The sequence below is a fragment of the Sinohyriopsis cumingii genome, chromosome 5, assembly GCF_028554795.1.
Source record: "Sinohyriopsis cumingii isolate HCF-2022 chromosome 5, ASM2855479v2, whole genome shotgun sequence".
Classification (NCBI taxonomy): domain Eukaryota; kingdom Metazoa; phylum Mollusca; class Bivalvia; order Unionida; family Unionidae; genus Sinohyriopsis; species Sinohyriopsis cumingii.
The window spans coordinates 119,338,393-119,353,095 of NC_142965.1; the positions used below are offsets into that span (position 1 = coordinate 119,338,393).

Below are 14,703 nucleotides of genomic sequence, written 5' to 3' on the forward strand. Positions count from 1 at the left end.
TAGCCTTTCCTTACTGTTACATCATATGGGTGAGAATTTATGATTGAGACCACTGCAATGAACGAATTCTTAACAGTAAAGTGTAACAGTTCTTGTACAAGTTTGTGAATAATAAATTCAATTTTAATTTGAAATTTTGTTTTAAACTTTCAATTATTATATGCTCAATTTTTTCTCCATTATCTTTACATTGTCAGAATCTTTCATTATTTTATGATATTGCATTCACGTGTATAAAGGAACTACATTCTATTGTAAACAAACATTGGATGCAGACACCAGCACTTTTGATTTGTAATGATAAATTTAACCCTGATATAGTGCGCTCCGTTATAACGCGATTTCGGATATAACACGGTCAGGTTCTATGGCTCCCAACTACTGTGTAATGGTGGGGTCACACTGTAAATAGTTATACTTATTTCTGAATTGAAGTTGAAAGTGCACATTGAATCAGTGTCAAAATGTCACTGGAATCTGGTGTGGGTCATATTCTGGGTTGGAACACTTGATTGACATCAAAACATTGTAAGTTGCATTTAATCCAGACAACCAGAAATTGTTTGTGATTGAGGAACCTGGTGTACAGATGTTTCTTTGTTCATTCTGGTTCAAACTTGTATCATAGTAAGATTGAGGTAGTATTTTTATAGCCAGTTACTTAAGATTGTCTATTGGAAGCTTAATTGAAATGGTACTAATGTGATATTGAATCTGGTCATCATGGCATCCCTCTTGTTGTCATTAATCCTCCTGAAAGGAAAGTTATTTCAACATGGGATTTTCACCAGAAGACTTCTAATGTACCATTATTGATCCCAAAGAAAAAGGTGCCCAGCTGACATTCAGTATGACCGCCTTCGCAGCTAATTTGAAAATCTTATCATTGAATAATAACAGAGAAGCTTTCAGTGCTAAGCACTTCAAAGGAAGAAATGGTTTTATCTTGAATTCCTGGAATTATTTTTTCACCAAGTAGACCACTGGTCCCTTCCAGAAACTTTTGTGGGTTTTTTTCAGTAGTAAGTACCCAATTCATTTTATGGAACTTATTATCCAAGAGATCTTTCATAGCTCATCAGGAAAATTTATTTACTGTGTTTTATTGAGTCAAGAGTTTTTGGTTCTTACTCAGAACTATCACTTTTCTAATACAGGCAAATATTTTGGCATGCAGTTCATTTAATTCTGTTGGATAATATTTTCCGCTGATCTTGGCCGTCCTTTAATTTCCCATGCCACCTTTCGTCATTTTCATATCTATTGCCATTGCTACCTTGGTTACATATATACTCACTTTTAGGTCAGTTCATCTATAAGTCATCCCACCCAGCCCCTAATTCATCCGCAAAGGGTGACATGTGTTCACTGAGTTGGAGTTGCACTTGGAAAACATAAACAAGTCAAACATGGATTGATGGATGGAGATAGGACAAGTAATGACAAAGTCAGTGTAGAATAAATACATTTGTATTATTGAGTTGAATATGTACATATAAATTCATAACTTACATTTTATCAATCTTCATGTAATGAAATCCATAACACTTAACATTTTTAATGTATTTATATAATGAATCCATGCATTGAATGTTATATACAGGTAGAAAAATGGTATTCCAGAATAATGTGATTCACAATATCACTTAATATATTAATTCCAAAAGTATTATAATAAACTAATGTCAACACTTTAGTGTTTTTCACTGTCTATTATTAGGGGCCCCGAGTGGCCGAGTGGTCTAAAGCGCTCTTCGTTACGGATCACTGCCATCTCACCTATGTCTGCGGCGGTTCGAGTCTAAGATTCAGCCAATGTGGGCATGTGAGAAAGCTTGCCAGTAGCTTCTCGTGGGTCGGTGGTTCTTTCCGGGGTTTTCCGGGTTCTTCCTCCACCATTAATACTGGCCGCCATGTATAGCCCTATCGCGCTGAAAAATGGCGTTAAACCCCACAACAACAACAACAACAACAACACTGTCTATTATAATCTGGTTCAAAGTGTTCGATGAATTCATTGTCGTCGGAGTTACTAAATAAAGTTCTGAATTTCCTCCACTGTCATCAGGTCGTTGTAAACATCGACACAATAGGATTCCTCATCTGATTATGTAAATGATTTAAATGAACTGACTGAAGAGTTCGTCATCCTCTGTCCATCTGTTGCATTGGATATACCACATTTCTTAAATAATTTGTCCACCATCTCATTTGTAATTTCTTTCTATGTGTTACACATCTACTGCAGGGCTGGATAAGGTCAAGTGATGTTTTTTTTAATTCTTTTTCAAAATTTCAAAAGGTTCCTGACTGTCCTCGAAAGGGCACCAAAGCAAAAGTCTATGTTTCTATTTATTCAGAGTATGCATAATACAAAATCAACATGAGCAAGAAATATAAAAAGATGGTCGAATTTCAAGTGACCAGTGACTGTACATTTGCATTTGTGAGTGGGATTTTGTTGGGTTTTTTTTAGCCGGCAACACCCTCCTCCCTGATCTGACCCTGCACTCAATCACTGGAAGCTTCACATTTCCTGTCTTTTTAAATTCTTTGGGCCTGAGAGCAGTCTACTTGTGCCACTGTTTATATTTATTTGCCACGAACATCTTGTTTATGCAGACATCTAATGGTTTTAGTGCCAATATGGTGCCGCCAGGAAATGGCTTTCCATTTTTCAGATTTTCTTCATTTGCCTGGCACTATCAATTAAAACTGATTTTTTCTTTTATCAGTCACAAACCTGTTGTCTGACATACCAAATTCGTGTTCTGCTGCATTATTACTGTTTTTCTCTGCAAAGTCTGTAACATTTAACTTGAATGCTCCATCATACACATTGTTTTATTTTGCCCATATTGGTGAAAGTACCAAAGTTTAGTATTTCATGATGTATGATATCAAAGTGACAAAGTACACTGTAATTAACATAACAGACTATTCATAAACTTGGACCATTATTTATGTAGCGGTTGAGCTTGTTGTCCGTAAGAGACACTTTGATCATATCAAAGGATTGCCACAACTGAACAAGTTTCAGTTGTGTGGTATGATCAGAGGGACTCGGCATGGTATTGGACAAGTATCAGTTGTGTGGTATGATCAAAGGGATTCAGCATGGCATTGAACAAGTATCAGTTGTGTGGTATGATCAAAGGTGATTCAGCATGGTATTGAACAAATATCGGTTGTGTGGTATGATCAAAGGGACTCGGCATGGTATTGGACAAGTATCAGTTGTGTGGTATGGTCAAAGTGATTCAGCATGGTATTGAACAAGTATCAGTTATGATCAAAGGGACTCGGCATGGTATTGGACAAGTATCAGTTGTGTGGTATGATCAAAGGGATTCAGCATGGTATTGGACAAGTATCAGTTGTGTGGTATGATCAAAGGGATTCAGCATGGTATTGAACAAGTATCAGTTGTGTGGTATGATCAAAGGGATTCAGCATGGTATTGGACAAGTATCAGTTGTGTGGTATGATCAAAGGGATTCAGCATGGTATTGGACAAGTATCAGTTGTGTGGTATGATCAAAGGGATTCAGCATGGTATTGAACAAGTATCAGTTGTGTGGTATGATCAAAGGGATTCGGCATGGTATTGAACAAGTATCAGTTGTGTGGTATGGTCAAAAGGATTCAGCATGGTATTGGACAAGTATCAGTTGTGTGGTATGATCAAAGGGATTCAGCATGGTGTTGAACAAGTATCAGTTGTGTGGTATGATCAAAGGGACTCGGCATAGTATTGGACAAGTATCAGTTGTGTGGTATGATCAGAGGTGATTCAGCATGGTATTGAACAAATATCAGTTATGATCAAAGGGACTCGGCATGGTATTGGACAAGTATCAGTTGTGTGGTATGATCAAAGGTGATTCAGCATGGTATTGAACAAGTATCAGTTGTGCGGTATGATCAAAGGTTCTCTGCATGATACTGAACAAGTGTCAAATTCATGGTGCACTAGTTATAGACTTTGAAGAGAAAAACAACAATAGCGATGCAGGTTGTCCACTGAGAAAAACAATGCAGTGCTGTTTTTACATACTAAAGGATTAAGGTTGTATTTGTCTAATTTAATAGCAACTTTATCGAAACATTGTGAATTGAGAAAACAATGCAAGTTTGCCTTTACAAGCTAAGGGAGTAAAGTCATATATTTGAGAGAAAAAAATTATATTTATATGTTAACCCTGTTATCTGCATTAATAATTTTTTAGTAATAAAGGCTGATTTATAAGCATGTATATATGGTGTTTACCTTTTTGTCTTATATTGAATTCTTTGACATGACTTTTTCCAATAAAAACATCTCTGCTTGATGTCTGGTTTGTAACATTGACAGCTGACTTGATTTACATGGTCAGGATGTGGATTATTCAGGGGAATACCTTCTTGTTTGTTTCTTTTTTTCAATGTCTGAAAAGGTCTGATCTGTAGCCAGTCTATCAAATCATCTGTATTGTCAGCAAGTTATTTTGTATCATCTGCATTTATTGTGACCACTATTTTTATAGCACCTTCAAAAATAGTTCCTTAGCTATGTCAAACAGCTTTGATTATGTATCAGCAAACATGATGGGTTCTTTGTGTGCTTGACAGCACCCAGTAAGTGCTTGAGGACTTTGAATATCCTAACATAGTGTTGGTATTTACATATTCCTTTTTGTTTTAGGATTGAAAATTTTGCTACCTGCTACTTTGTTTAATTCTAACTATGTTTCTATATGTATAGGTCAGTGTCTGGGACATTTGGTTTAATTAAAATCATGCATTTATATGTATAGGTCAGTGTCTGGGACATTTGGTGTTACTAAAATCATGCATCTATATGTATAGGTTAGTGTCTGGGACATTTGTTGTTACTAAAATCGTGCATCTGTATGTATAGGTTAGTGTCTGGGACATTTGGTGTTACTAAAATCATGCATCTATATGTATAGGTCAGTGTCTGGGACATTTGGTTTTACTAAAATCATGCAGCAATATGTATAGATCAGTGTCTGGGACGTTTGGTTTAATTAAAGTCATGCTTATATATGTATCGGTCAGTGTCTGGGACAGTTGGTTTCATTAAAATATTGCGTCTGTATGTATAGGTCAGTGTCTGAGACATTTGGTTTTATTAAAATCATGCTTCTATATGTATAGGTCAGTGTCTGGGACATTTGGTGTTACTAAAATCATGCATCTATATGTATAGGTCAGTGTCTGGGACATTTCGTTTAATTAAAATCATACTTCTATATGTATAGGTCAGTGTCTGGGACATTTGGTTTTACTAGTCATGTATCTATATGTATAGGTCAGTGTCGGGTACTTTTGGTGTTACTAAAATCATGCATCTATATGTATAGGTCAGTGTCTGGGACATTTGGTTTAATTAAAATCATGCATATATATTTATAATATGCTCATTTTTTTCTTCATTAATTTTTCATTGTCAGAATCGTGCAATATTACCCAATACTGAACTTGTGTGCAAATACACACATTGCATTCACGTGCAGTAACTATTTTCTGTTGTAAAGAAACAGTGGACACAGATGCCAGCACTTTTGATTTATTTTATTTGTCTGTGGATGAAGTGAACCAACTGTTTGAGCCATTTGAAAGTAGAGATGCCAAGGTTGACATTGTGGATAAATTCAGAGAATCACAAAAGAAACTTTCAACAAAGCATGCGACTGAACGTGATATCAGAAATGTGCTGCGATGGCTGTATAACAAACATGAGACACGCTGCATTGAAAATATCATTCCGGATCATTTAAACACGTATTTAGCCGAAATGTTTATAACAATTCGCAAAGCCAATGGTTCTGAGTATGAGCCATGCTCTTTAGATTCCATAAGAAACAGCATAGAATGGCATCTTAAGACTAAAGGGTATCCCGTCTCTCTTAGAGACCGTCCATTTCAGAAATCAATCGAAGCACTAAATGCTTTAAAAAATGCAACTGAAGAAGGCTGGTTTTGGAAGAAAAGTAAGAACGTCAGAGCCGACGATGACGAAGAAGCTTTATTTTCAGCAGGTGAAACAGACTCACACACGCCCAATGTTTTGCAATTTTCCCTGTTCTACTTTTTTTGGGAAAATATTTGGATTTAGAGGCTGAGATGAGCACAAAAAAATTAAAGTTTGGAGATATATCAGTTTTCACAGATTCCAAAAGTACCCAATCTCTTCAATATGCTGAGAGGGATAGCAAAACCCTACTGGGAAGGATGACTACAGATCAGCAATACCTGCATTTTTTCCACCGGAGCGAGACCCTGTTCATCTTTACCTGCAATATTTGAAACGAAGGCCCTTGAAAGTAATGGATGCTGACAGCCCCTTTTATTTGACACCAATTCCAGTGCAGAAACTGACAGAAACTTCCCTGATATGGTAAATTTATTTCTAAAGATTCAATTAATGTACTGATTTAAAATAAAAATAAAAATATAGAAAAAAATATTCGTAATTTTTTTCCTCGACAATAAAAAGAATAAATGAAAATAAAATTATATCAAAGTAAACAAAAATATGGAATAAATTGTGTACTCTGCAAATACCAAACAATTATCACAGTGAACTACATCAACCAACCTTGCGAAATTTAAGAAAACAAATTTTTATGAACATATGCATTTTTTAAAATTTATTTATTTATATAAAAAATAGATTTTACTGGACAAAATATTAAAAATTGCAGGTATTATCGGAGACCAATGGGGGTTAATCAACTGGGCAGAAATGCAGGGGAGAATTACAATCCATTCAGTAAAGATGACTACTGTAACAACCTTGTCGAAAGCTGGTGTCCCTCCAACAAAGATCATGCAAGTGACTGGGCATAAAAATATGTTATCTATAACTAGTCATATTGAGAATAAATCTTCTTGTCTTTTTGCATCTTTAATCTCCTCAAATTGTACTTTGTGGGCTCTCTCTGCTAATAAGAATTAAATTGTTTTCCAAATACTGATGCACATCACAGAAATATACTGTAATATGTGGGGCCCCGAATGGTCTAAAGCACTCTCCATTACGGATCACTGCCATCTCACCTCTGTCTGCATGGGTTCGAGTCTCGGATTAAGCCAATGTGTGTATGTGAGAAAGCTTGCCAGTAGCTTCTTGTGGGTCGGTGGTTCTTTCTGGGGTTTTCCCGGATTCTTCCTCCACCATTAATACTGGCCGCCATGTATAGCCTGGCATGTGCTAAAAAATGGCGTTAAACCCCACAACAACAACAACATACTGTAATATGTAGGCCTATAATCCAAACAGCATTTTTGAAATCGAAATCACATTACAAAGTAGACTGTATGGCACTCCAAAATGAAGAGAATTTGTAATCTAAAAAACACAGTTGAATCCAGCATCTTCTTGAGAATTTAGAGTTAAAAACTTTCATATTTTTCCAGCTTACAATTCCAAATTATCCATGGCAGAACAGAAACAGTTATGCAGCTTGTTGTCCACTCCAGTCCCTCAAGCCACATGTACATCGTGCGGAAAACACCCAGAAGGAGATAATCAAAATTTAGCTGGATTGAGAGAACAACTGAATTCCTCCATTCCTGAACAGCTGGGAACTTTGTTTAAGGGCACAGTCATTCATAATATGACTTTAAATTTCAATTTTAGATAGAGCAAAGTGGGATTTTTTCTTCAGGTGAGTGAGTGAGTGCACGGTGTACTATGAAGTTAAAAGGTCGGTGGGCGGAGCTATGTGCGTATGAATACTGTTATTGTGTATTGAAGAATCTATGGTTGTGAATTTATTTTGGAATAAAGCATAAATCAAATACACTGTTTCTTGTAATGTATTTTATTATTAAGCCTGAGGTAGTTAAACAAAATTGAGCATATAATAAAAAGGTTACTGCATTTGTATGGGAAAATATGAACTCGTTTTGTCGGATGGACATACTGCACCCCAAGGTCGTGCAGTATTTCCATTCGAAAAACTCATTCATTTCCCATACAAATGCAGTAACCTATAAGTATAGGTAAGTGTCTGGGACAGTTGGTTTAATTAAAATCAAGCGTCTTTATGCATAGGTCAGTGTCTGAGGCAGTTTGTGTTCCATAACATGAATAATAATTTAGTGTTTTAATTTCTTGAAGACAAACAAGTACATGACAGCTGATCAGATCATCCATGACGATGAATTTTCGGAGACCAGCAGACTATGTAATACATCTCACTTGTCAGACCTCCATCAAGTTAGTCAAACGAAAGGTTAGAAATATTTGTATCTATGTTTCTGATTTAGTCCCCGCTTTGTCTTTCGTCTTGATTTACCTTGCTTTTGTTTTCAAACACATTCTCGTTCTTGTATTTTCTCTGTAGTTTTGATACTCATTAATGATTTACGGTGAATTAATTTATTTTTGTGGGTAAAAAATATAATGTCATTCTGCATAACATCGTATTTTCATTGGTGCTTAAATTTGTGGTTTGGGGAAGGGATCATGTTGTTTCCATAGAAATATCATTTTAAATAAATGGATCCCATTTGATAATTGATTTGCCAATTACACATATTGTATTTACCGTATATATTAGGACACAATAAAATAATTAATTTTTTCCTGTCCCAGAATGTATGGTGATTTTTTTCTTCTCCTAGATCATTTGTCCCAAGATTTTAAGAAACAAAATAGTGTTTAATTTGCCCACCACCCTCCACTGGATGCTACAATAAAATAAATATAATACTTATTTGATAATAAAATGAAAGAAATAACTCTAGTACTATAATCATTTATTCTTTTTTTTTGTTCTTCATGAGCAGTATATTAAAGACAAAAATATATCCATGAACTCTCTACATTTAGCGTATGCATTCATAATGTATATTGCTTTTGTCAGATAACACAACACATTGATTGCTTACCCAGCTACCGGATGGAAGGGAAACTATATTAAAGGTGTACAGACCTGAAGCTTAGTCAGCATTTTTTTCATTTACAGTATCCTATAAATATCACTTCCTAATGTCATCTGGTACAAAGTCCAAGAATTCATCCACATTGTTCTGAAATCTTCCATTGTCATTTAGTAAATCGTGGTCTAGTCATCATAAATATCATTTGTCCCCTTTATGTGGCCTCATATGCAGATGTGTATATAGAGATTGAGCTTGAGCTTTGTAAGTAACACTTTCATAATACAATTTGTCAAATCAGTTCAAGGTTGTTACTTGACACTGTGCCACACTTGCGACTCGATCAGAGAGTTGTTACACGGGAAAACAAGCTTTGAGATTAAGGTCAGTCTATTTACTGAAAGAGGCAGACCTCTGTTTGAAAAACTACATGTATTTTTATCTCAATCCAAAGGATTGTCGACTTGAAAAAGAGTGAGGGCTGCCTTTCAAGCACTGGCAGAAAACTTGGTAAACAAGAACCCTATGGCTCATTTTATTGCCCCGATTATTGTCAACGGACTGGTACCTGAGTAGCCAGATACCCATCTTTGACTTTGCCATTGTCAGAGATCTTACAGTCTTACGTCTCTTATTTGCTTTTCTTTATTGAGTTATCCATTATTTACGTTATGGGTAAATTAGGTTTTAGGCTGCAAATAAATTTATTGGACAAGTACTATCATTGGATAAGTACTATCCTAGCTAAATGTACAGTAAACAGACAGGATAAGTAAACAGAGTTGCTTCTAGGGTAGAGGAGCACAGAATTTCCGCATTTTTGTAACTTTTGATGCAAACCAAACCACTAGTGCCAAATAAGAAGCTCATAGTTCCAATTAGGCACACTTCTCTTCATCTATTGCATAATGCGAGTCAGTGTATCAGGTGTGTGCTTACATGTCACTCAGAAACCTTATCTGGAACATGTTGTCCTGGACTTGAACTTTATTAAGAAAAAAATGATCTATAACATGTATGGTTCATTGTTAATAATCTGGGGGTTCCAGTAATGCTGCAATCTGATTGAATCACACAGACAAAATCCAGTTATGTCTTACATTCATGATTGAACTTGTAGTTGTGAAGCAGAAGTATAAAAACAACCATTAAAAAAATTCAGTTCAGTTTCCCAACTTGCTGAATATCACTAAGCATATGCCCCATCAGATGCAAACACTATTCATTCACAGAAAACTAATGCAACTCAGAGCAACTAAAAGAGAAATTTTTATTTTTATATCAACCGAGCCCAAACAGTGGAGCAGGAAGAAAGAGAAATGTATGTTTAAGTGTTGGGTAAATAATGAATAGGGCAATTCCCCCTCATCAAATTTTTCTACTCCTCCCTTGTTTTGGTGATAAGGACACCCACCCACCCCACACGCTTAAGGGAACATCCTGGCAGAATCTCTGCATTCCTGTGAAATAAATAGCATTTCTGTCTGTGATTCTATTTTCATATTGGACATCAGCTTGTGCAAGACTGCAGATTCCATTTCAGCTTTATTATGTTGTTGCACTGCATTGTGGGATATAATGATGTGCAGTTCAGCTATTTTCTTGGTGGACACTGCTTTTAGAAATCTGTTGGTTTTAGAACCCTCGACATTTAAAGAGACAAAATATTTGGCATTCATGATACAGCCTTACTGTGGTTCAAGCCAGAGTAAAATTTTGTTTGCTGTTTGTAGAAATACTGCCAAAACTAATTAAAGGTGTCAAAAGTTTAGGAAACATCTGTTGGGTAGCCATCAGTCCTACTGGTTACACGGGTACCCAATTAAAGGGAAATTGTATTAAATATGAACCTGATCTTCTTTCTTGTAGGTTTATACATGCCAACTCACAAGAGCAGTTGAAGTGCAATTGTTACTAATATAAGTGGCAAAAAAGAGTAATCTGAGCATAAAAAGAACAATCGATTTAGTACATGCCATAATGACAGACAACTGTCTAAAAAAAACTTATATTTCTTTTTTATACTTAATATCAGGATCTCCAGTTAAAATTATTGTGACAAATCATTTAAATCCATGTGGATTAGTAGTTACTATGAGTGTATTGACAGAAAACAAATTGATTAATTATTTCTGCATAACACTCACTTCAACTTGTACAAGTCTTACTTTCACTAAATAGTCATGATGAATGCTGTATTACATCACCATCAAATTCTTCTTTCAAAATTTGCAAAGTGTTCTTGAATTGTCTTTTTTCTGATGCAACATGTTTTTAAGTTTAACGAAATCACTAACATTTTTTATTCATATAACATTCACGAGTCATATTGATAAATTCATAAAGCCTGTTTCACTTAATATCTGGTGTCGTTTTTTTATATTTTAGACTGGTCTTCTATTTATGTGTTTATCATAATATAATGAATCTGTTTCATGCACAGTTTTAATCAATAAAAAAATAAGGAAATTAGAGGTCTAATTATGGATAAATGTGCAGTAAGCAATAGTCACATGGCACAAGCCTTGAACTGTAATTGTTATTTTGTGTCTCTGAAGCTCCTAATGTCTTTGATGTAAACTTGGAAACATGTTTTTTTTTTTTTTTATATTTTAAGGATATCCAGTTACCCATTTTATTTCCTGCTTTTTTTTTGTTCAATGGGCAGGCACCAAGTTGTTGTTCTGGGGTTTAACACCATTTTTCAGCACACAATAGGCTGTGCATGGCAGCCAGTATTAATGGTGGAGGAAGAACCACCAACCAATGAGAAGCTACTGGCAAGCTTTCTCACATACACACATTGGCTGACTCTGAGACTCGAACCGGTGCAGACAGAGGTGAGATGGCAGTGATTTGTAACGGAGAGCGCTTTAGACCACTTGGCCACTCAGGGCCCCCAGGTACCAAGTACCCGAGTGCCTGTTGACAGCTTGAAAACTGATTAATAGGCAGTGTATTGTAAGAATCTAAAAATACATACCAGTAGGATCCATACTATACTGATATACTAAAAAAAAAATTCACACTCCTGGTGGTTTGTAGTAACCCAATGCCCACAAACTTGATGAAAATTTGTACCCCATGAAAAATAGTGAATTTATAGTACTTTAGTATTCACTTTAGGCCTAGAGAGCAAAGTGGTAACACAGGATTTGTGACTTTGGTGTCCTTAGTTCAATCTCCAGTTGCGGCATGTGAAGAGATAAGTAGTCAATCATTCAGGGGTTATGATTTGTTTTAATTGTTTTGTTTGCCTCTCATCAAAGACTCCCATCATCTTAGTTGTGATGAGTATACAACTTGTAAAAACTTTACTCTTTATGTGAAATAATTAATTAAAACATTATAATATTGAGTTGAGTCATTGTATTCGGAAGGCACAAATCAAATCACATTTCACAAGTCTTTCATTATTTTGATGAAACTACATACAGCATGAGGTAGGCGATAAAGAATATCACCAATCCCTGTATTCTTTTCCATTTCTTCTCTGCTTGTTTCTGTTGTGCAAATTATGTACTGCTCTTGTTGTGATGATTTACTTCAAGGGTTGTGCATACCATGTTCTGCTTGCAGTTAAAAGTTTCTTGGAATTGAAACTGATTGGTATAGATAATTATTTTTATACTAAATGATACTTTTATTTTACTGGTATTCTTAGGGTCTGAAATATAATAATTGCACTCTTTACAGAAAAACTGTGCTGAGTTCACATACATGTCTGCATAATGATAGTTATGATTCAGAGTGTGTTAATTACTAATGTAATAATTATGATTCAGAGTGTGTTAATTACTATTGTAATAATTATGATTCAGTGTGTTAATTACTGATGTAATAATTATGATTCAGAGTGTGTTAATTGCTATTGTAATAATTATGATTCAGAGTGTGTTAATTGCTATTGTAATAATTATGATTCAGAGTGTTAATTACTAATGTAATAATTATGATTCAGAGTGTGTTAATTGCTATTGTAATAATTATGATTCAGAGTGTGTTAATTACTAATGTAATAATTATGATTCAGAGTGTGTTAATTGCTATTGTAATAATTATGATTCAGAGTGTGTTAATTACTAATGTAATAATTATGATTCAGTGTGTTAATTACTAATGTAATAATTATGATTCAGAGTGTGTTAATTGCTATTGTAATAATTAAGATAATGATGAATTGTTTTCCTTTTTTAGGGAGTGATTCTCTGTTTGCTTACAAATTTGACAAAGAAAAAACGCTTTCCTGGTTGAAAATTAAGGTAAGTTCTATATGACTGTACTATATATACTCTCATATACGTCCTGCAAACAACATAGACTTCTGACCTGCTTTTGAATAATGCATAAGCAGATCAGGGTCTATATTGTTTGTTGTACTGATTATTGATAATAATTTGCATAGACCCAGGTCTACCTGCACATTATGCAATGGCATGTCTAGGTCAGTGCAGTTTGCTGTTGAACTTGACTTTTAAGCATTTGCAAATGGTAGGTTTTTGACCTTCTTTGGGTCGATTAAAAGATAAGCTTGTTCAATTTAGGGCCTTGAGGTTTTATTTGGCTTCTCTAAATGGAGAAGACAGGGTAGAAATTGCCTCGTTAAGCCTCTCAAGGGTTCCACTGATATTCCATTTCCATGCGGATTGTCCTCACTATCAACAGAACTTATCAGTCCCTCTCTGATATGGAACTTCTTTCATGAGAAGTAAGGCCCATGAGGTTAGGGCTGTTGCTGCTTAATCGGCCCTTGAATCTCTCCTCTTTGGATGATGTTCAGAGAACCACTATTGGTAGTCTCACACTACCTTATCATTCCTTTACCTTCGATCTTTATTACACCAGAGCAAAGACACCTACTTGGGTTCCATCATGACAACACAACATGTAGCCATGCCATCAATCAGCTTAGTGAATACCTCTACGGTAAGGGTAAGTGCATTCGGTTTTCTTATACCATTTTGTGCTTGATGCCATCAACCATCCTCTTGATTGGCAAATTCAGCAATGGACTATTTGTAGGTAATGTATTACTGCTATTAAAATGTAAATTAGGGGAGATAGGTAAAACTAATTTGAATTATGTTATACTTACCAGCTATTATTGCAAAGATTACCTCCTCCTACTAACTGTCAGGGCTGTCTGAAGTTTGGGCTGGATGAATTGTCACCCTGGGTGAGCGTTGCCTTTTGCACCTCATACCCTAGAAAAACTCCGCTGCAAACATTTTATTTTTTTTAAATATATTAATAGTCATGAGAATAGGAACAAATTGAAAACCATTTTTTAAAAGTAAAATACAAAATAAAAGAACATGATCCTCAAAACGGCGCCACCACCCTTATCACCTGCCCCTTACAACAGCCGTCTCTGCTCAGACATGCTTTAGTTTGAGTCTGTTTCAAAAGGTGATCTAATCCATATGTTGACCACAAATGAACCAGACTGATCATGTTCTTTTCCATTCGGATTCTCAAATTATTAAATTTGAGAATTTAATATTTAGCTTGCACTATGGAGTTGGCATTCTGGAAAGGAATGCAGTGCATTTATATTACATAATTAAATTTAGTTTTACCTCACACATTTCAGGACCAGTTTCATCACATGGTACAGCAGCTTGCAAATTGCCCACATTTCAGAATGCCATTCCTTTATAGGGGATAGCAGTTTTGAATCTTACCATTGGGTTAACTATTGTGGTCTGTCATTTCGTTATTTCAGTTGTTTCAGCATTAAATGACACTACTTGTATTGCTGAGTGACAGAAACCAAAACAGAACCTAATATGGTATTTTCCATAATTA

The 14,703-nt window shown here is 35.3% G+C and overlaps 1 protein-coding gene across 1 annotated transcript in view; it reads left to right on the forward strand.

The window, feature by feature from the left end:
- Positions 1–14,703, forward strand: part of LOC149800064 (ribonuclease H2 subunit B-like) — a 57,642-nt gene that overhangs the window by 14,192 nt on the left and 28,747 nt on the right. Inside the window, exons 5-6 of the mRNA XM_089959616.1 lie at positions 8,132–8,246; positions 13,093–13,157. Of these exons, the coding sequence (XP_089815742.1) occupies positions 8,132–8,246; positions 13,093–13,157 (180 nt within the window). The remainder of the gene's footprint in view (positions 1–8,131; positions 8,247–13,092; positions 13,158–14,703) is intronic.